General features: G+C 40.9%; 1 protein-coding gene across 1 annotated transcript; it reads left to right on the top strand.

Annotated features, from left to right (window-relative positions):
- Nucleotides 1–360: 360 nt before the first annotated feature.
- Nucleotides 361–5247, top strand: TCFL5 (transcription factor-like 5 (basic helix-loop-helix)). Its single transcript, XM_009326803.1, is given in 7 exon segments — nucleotides 361–1111; nucleotides 1834–2020; nucleotides 2654–2813; nucleotides 3449–3692; nucleotides 4121–4262; nucleotides 5014–5103; nucleotides 5105–5247. Coding segments are annotated over 7 exon segments (1581 nt in total). The 5' UTR covers nucleotides 361–377; the 3' UTR covers nucleotides 5129–5247.
- The last annotated feature ends 753 nt before the right edge of the window (nucleotides 5248–6000 follow it).

Below are 6000 nucleotides of genomic sequence, written 5' to 3'. Positions count from 1 at the left end.
GTCCCTCCGCCTTCCCCGGGGGGTCGCGTTGGGGCTCGCAGGCACGTGGGGGCTCTTCTGAGGGAGTCTTAGGCCGCAGAGTACCTCGGGCCTCCCTCCCGAGGCCGGGTGTCGGCAGGTGAAATCCGTTCCTTGTGAGCAGCTGTGTCGGAGAGGGAGGGGGGTGGGCTCGGAGGGGGGGACATGGTTAGGCTGTCTGGTACCCCGCTGTCGGGAGCTTGTTCCTTGCTGTGTTACCTCGCGGTGGTACGGAATCGGTATTAAGTGCAATTTTTTTGCCTTTTTTTTTTTTTTAATGGGTAGTACTGATAATTTTTGCAGGTTTTACGGTTTACTGCTGAAAGAGACATTGGTAACTGATTAGGTTTACTGTAGTCATGTCAGGATCAGCCCCAGAGGAGCCTCAGACCTCCATCCCTCAAAGCACAGCTAGTGTTCCTGATCCTGCTCCGGTTGCTGTCGGACCTGGAGGCTCAAGTGACGTTTCCTTTGGTGAGCAAAATCTTAGCTTCACCACCACAGACGTCAGCCTGGTGGAGATGATGGAAATTGAGTACACCCAGCTGCAGCACATACTTTACTCCCATACGGAGGCACAAGCTAGTGAAGGTGAAGTGGAAGCTAGGCTCAATTCTTTCTCCTCGCCTGGTAATTCTGCAGACCCCCCTCTGCACCAGACCTCACTGAACACCGGTCAGGAGGGGTGTTCATCAAACAGCGCTGGGAACCAGTCGGTTTACCCGGTTACCTGTCAGTCAGGATTACCTTCTGACAGCAATTTGCTAAGTTCAAACCCACGTTTGGGCTATGCTGACTTTCAGGAGCTCAGAATGATGTTACTTAGCGAGTCTAACCTCCCTTTGAACCAAACAGATAAAACGCCTGACAGTAGCTCTCTAGATGTCCCAGGACGCAGTTTAGTAAAAGTTAAACACGGTGAAAATTTTGTTCGGGCAAATAAAGGAAACATACTTGTTGAAAATTCGGCACTGGCGCCAGAGCCTAGATCTAAATCTGCAGTCAGAGTTCGGTTGGAAGACAGATTCAACAGCATCCAGACAGAAAACCCCAGATGTCAAGAACCCCAAGAATCTGGAGTAACTCTTAACAAGTGTGTTGCAATTAATTTTAGTTTATGTTGTTAAACTGTGTATCATCATATCGTTCAAAACTGATTTTCTACACGAAGCCTAAGAACAGTGCTTTTTTTAATACATGAGAATGGTGGGTTGGGCTTTTTTAAACCGTGCCAGTCAAACGCGGCTGCAACTCCACGGACCTCAGATTAGGCCCCTCAATATATTGCGTGAATGGTACAGAATGTAGGTCCAAGATTAATTACTTTACAACTTTACTCTTGATAACAACGTAATGTAAATAAAGGTGAGGGAAGAACATGACCTAGTTTTAACATGCAACTTGCTAAAAGCAAAGTAGATTTTTGACCATAATAAAGTATTAAGAGCAACTGAGTAGTGTTACAATGTGGAAGCCTGACTACGGGAAAAACTTGGAGCAAAAACACTGGTTTACAGTCTAGCCCTGTAACTGTAGTAGTGTGCTGATAAAACATTTTATTGAGGCATAAAGCTGAATTGTTACAGCACAGAATAAAATACCTTCTCAGCTGATTTTTTTTTTTTATTTTTTTTGTCCCTGAAGTAGGCAATATGGCAATAACAATGATTTCTGTTTACAGTAAATGAAAGTGGTTTCTCGTGATAGTTACTAGAAGTATGTGTAGCTGTAAATTTTTCTGCACTCATTTTCAAGTAGTCAGTCTGGTATCTTTTCTGTGTTGTTTTTTTTGTTTGTTTGTTTGGTTTTTTTAAGTTTAGTAACGTTGATTCGACAGCCGTCAGAACTGATAGGTGTTCCTCTTCATCAGCAAGAAAACAAGTGTGCTGCATTAGGGAAAAATAAGACTGCACCTGCCACGCCTGCTTTACAGTTCACGTACCCGTTATTTACTATGAACGCATGTTCTGCTGCCGGAAGCGCTAATCCTTCCCAAGCACAGGTATTCACCACTAGTTGTACTCTGCTAATTTCAAACGCTAATAATGTTAACCCCTTAGGTGTGATGTAATTCTAAGGGTTTGTGTTAAAGTGTGACTTGGTTTGAATAGGGATGATCAGGATGAGCTGTAGTGCCATTTATTTATTCTCATGTTAATCTTTAAGACCATCAAAAGTAGTTTGCCACACAAACCGACTGTGTGGCAGTTATGTCATTTATAAGAACGTGCAGCCATGATCAGTAGGCTGTTAGATTTCTTACGGGAAGGGCTTTTTTTCTTGAGTTTATCAGTGTATCTGCTTCATCTGCGCAAGACAAGAAAGAGACACTTAGTACCATTTGCTGTGGTTCCTTTTTTTCCTAATTGATGAAAAAGATTTTTTTCCCCCCAACTCGCAGTGACCTCTGAAGCAAGAGTGATAGCGTGGCACTCAGAAATGTCAGAAATATCCCCCAAAAATTCAGCCGTCTGTTAAGATCCTATGGTTGTGGTGTGCGGAAGTAATTGGGATTTGTTCTGATACAACACATTGAGTTACAGGGCTAAAACTTAAGAAGTTAACATGAAGATATCAAATTAGTCTCTTTTTTACGTATATGGTCCTCTAAGTGTTTCCTTTTTGGTTTTCACAGACCTCTGGAACGTCTTGCACTATTTTGGAAGCTGCCAAACACCAAGACCTCGGGATACCCAAGACACTCTCTTTCTGCTATCAGGAAATTGAATCCACAAAGCAGACAGCAGGTGCTGTGACTAAAGCTTTGCCTGAGGAAGTGTGGATTAAAGTTGGAGGTAAACCGTTTATCGCCTTTTCGCTCAGCTTTCTCTTGGCCTTCAAGTCTACAATTTTTTCTGAATTTGTGTGTGTTTTAGAATGAATATGATTTTAGTGAATGATACGAGGTGTGGTGTTTATGTCTGAGATGTGCTGTAGGCAATACGGGACTAGACTTCTCCAAAAAAAATCAACACCTATGATTTTAGCTGTACTTTCAAAATTGTTTAGCACTTCTAGCTTGAAATGAGAAAACCCAAGATTGCAAAGTACCTTTGAAAATCTGGGCCTAGAGTAAGCAACTGGTTTCTTTCTACACTTTTTGACCCCAAAGTTGATATAGCAGATCCAGTCGGTATCAAACTGAAGAACAATTGAAGGACTGCCTCAAGCGCTAGTCAAAGGCAGGCGTGATCTCAATGGGTTCTCTGCGAAAATAGAAGCTAGGTGGATTTTGAAACAGGAAGCAGTGCCTTAGGGCTTCCGAAGGACGTGCGTTGCTGTAAGAGTCAATCTAGGCTGGCAATAAAGCTTCAAAGGTTACTCCACGTAAATAAAGCGACAAAAAAATTTTTTCCATGATCTTAATTTTCAGTGAATAGTGGGAAGGTTATAAACAGGTTCTTCTTTCCCTCTTTGTTTTCCCAAGAAGACAGCTTATGCAAGCAAGCGATAACCAGAAGAAGTTGCAGCCGAATAAGCCCATCGGATACAAACATAGATCGCAAACCTCTTAGTGAAATTCAAAATATGCGTGACGATAGCCAGGGTACTGCATCTGCCCCGGGTCCTTGGCAGTCGGCACAGCCCAATGCAAGTGTGCAGGTGCAAAGCGGTACACAGGACGGGATCGCTCAGCGAAGAGAAAGGCATAACCGCATGGAGAGAGACAGAAGGTAATTTCTGTGAGAAGTGGCAAGACAAACTTTTTGAAGCCTAAAATACTGACACTGTAATACTCCTGTCATTATCTGGAGTAAAATGTAAATTTGACGTACTTTGTTTTACCTACAAGAAAAAGCAATGCAGGGGGTGAGGGTTTGGGGTTTGTTAGAGGAAAAAACCACACGTTTCACTGTGGTCGTCTTTGTTGGTTTTTCACTCTATGAACAAACAAGAAGAGAGATTTCAAACCATGTAACCAATTCTATAAAGATAAGGCAACTTGCGTGTAACATGTCTAATACACAAATACAAAGCTTGTAGCAAACAAAAAGAAGTCCCCAAAGTCCACGGCTTGTCGCGTGTGTGAGTGGTCTTCCTTTTTTACTTTCCTTCCTTCCTTCTCGCCCATCGGTTGATAACCTTTTCTGTTCGCCTGTAGGCGCAGGATCCGGATTTGTTGCGATGAGCTGAATCTTCTGGTTCCATTCTGTACTGTTGATACTGACAAGGCAACAACTTTACAATGGACAACTGCGTTTCTGAAGTACATCCAGGAAAGGCATGGTGATTCTCTGAAACAGGTTTTAAATCTAATTTCATTTTTGTTCTTGATAAAAATGTGAAGTGTTTTAAAGCTATCACAACACAGCTAAAAGTATATGGAATGCTTCTGCTTGATGCTGTTTGTGAAGGACCTCTATATCATTGAAACTTCTTTTTAAAAATGCTGTTTTTTTTAATAGCTGTCCTCACAACAGTTTCAGTGCAGTAGTGGGAAATCATAGGCTGTCCTCCGTCAGGGTTTTCAAATCAGATTTTAAAATTTATTTCTTTTTTTTTTAGTTAGCCTGGTTCCTGAGCATGATACTGTCTGGACAACAGTGTAGAATTAAGGTCCTCTTCAGGCATTCCTCCCTGCCCTCCCTTCCTTAATTTTCTCTATTTTCTGCTTGTTTCATGGCGTGTCTTCTAGCTAGCTTTCGCGGACTGGTAGTTAAGTGATGGGATTCACAGCTACGTGCCCACACTACCTCCAAGTGGGTGAGAGTAGTAAAGGCTTATATGCCCTACAGGCAGCTCCCACGCAACCACACCAGTAGTTGCAGCCCCAGAGTAATTCTGGCTCTGCTGAGTAGCTTAAGAGAGTGGATGGAGTGTGTGTAGGAAAACCTGCTTGTCAAGATACTGGTATGGCTCCTCAGCGCTTCTGACTAAAGGGTTGGGGTATTTTTTTTTTTTCCAAGACACTAGTGAAACAAAAACATACATCTCAAGTAAATATCTACATTAAACATAACTGTTATTTATTTTTTTGCATTTTCATTTTTTTAGGAATTTGAGACTGTGTTCTGTGGTAAAACAGGCAGGAGACTAAAAATAGCAAGAGCAGACTCATTTGTAACGTGTCCAGTGCAGGAAAACACGCATGGCTATGGAGACCAAGTAGTCTGAACTGACCGCCTCGAACTGTGTGACAAGCGTGGCTGGCTAACAGTGGCCCAAGCTGTATTTTATTTTCTCTGTTTACATGCTGAATATGAATTGCAAAATATAACTTGTAAAAATATATAAATAGAGCTTTAAAGAAAACATTCTTTATTCAAAATGAAAGTTAACTACCAGCAATAGGAATCAGTGCTCTGTTAAAGGGGCTTTGGGACCAGAAGCTACCAGAAAATGTCATGACAGCTAAGTATTTTTCCCCTTTAGTTATAGAAAAATATGTTCTTTTTCTGTTTGTGGTTCTGCTTTGGGGTTTTTTTTTGTTTGTTTGTTTGTTTGTTTTTTAAAGATGATCCAGTACAGTTAGGAGTAGTTGCAGAACATCAATCTGTCCTGTTATTTTAATGACTAGATGCAAATGTACTCTTCAAGTGTAAAAAGAAATTAAAGTTACCATATTATAATGCCCGTTTTTCCCATTAAAAATTTAAAGGCTATATTGGTTAATTAAGTGCATAGTTTCTAAACTGTGCTGATATTATGAAGTTCACATTTGCCATACATATTTTAACATACTTGGCCCTGAAGAGTAATACAACGCTGTATTTTTTTTAAACACAGTACTATTTTTAATGTCTATCCCACAACTGTCCAACAGTTTCTTGTATTGTTACTTTAGTCCAAGAGTGGCATATTGTAAACAGTAGATTATTTAAATGCAGAAACTATTTTCATATTTAAAGATTAATATATGACTCCTTTGTTCATAAGCTTTAGCATATAGGGCAGAAATAGAATAGCGCATGAGCTGAGAGTGGTTTTATTAATTTTTTAAAATAGATGATGATAGCAGGTTTTAAAGTACAAAAAGGTCTC

This window comes from Pygoscelis adeliae, unplaced genomic scaffold (assembly GCF_000699105.1).
Source record: "Pygoscelis adeliae isolate BGI_AS28 unplaced genomic scaffold, ASM69910v1 Scaffold286, whole genome shotgun sequence".
Lineage (NCBI taxonomy): Eukaryota > Metazoa > Chordata > Aves > Sphenisciformes > Spheniscidae > Pygoscelis > Pygoscelis adeliae.
The sequence above is the reverse complement of the archived record's forward strand: the minus strand, read 5'-3'. Positions and strand labels throughout refer to the sequence as shown.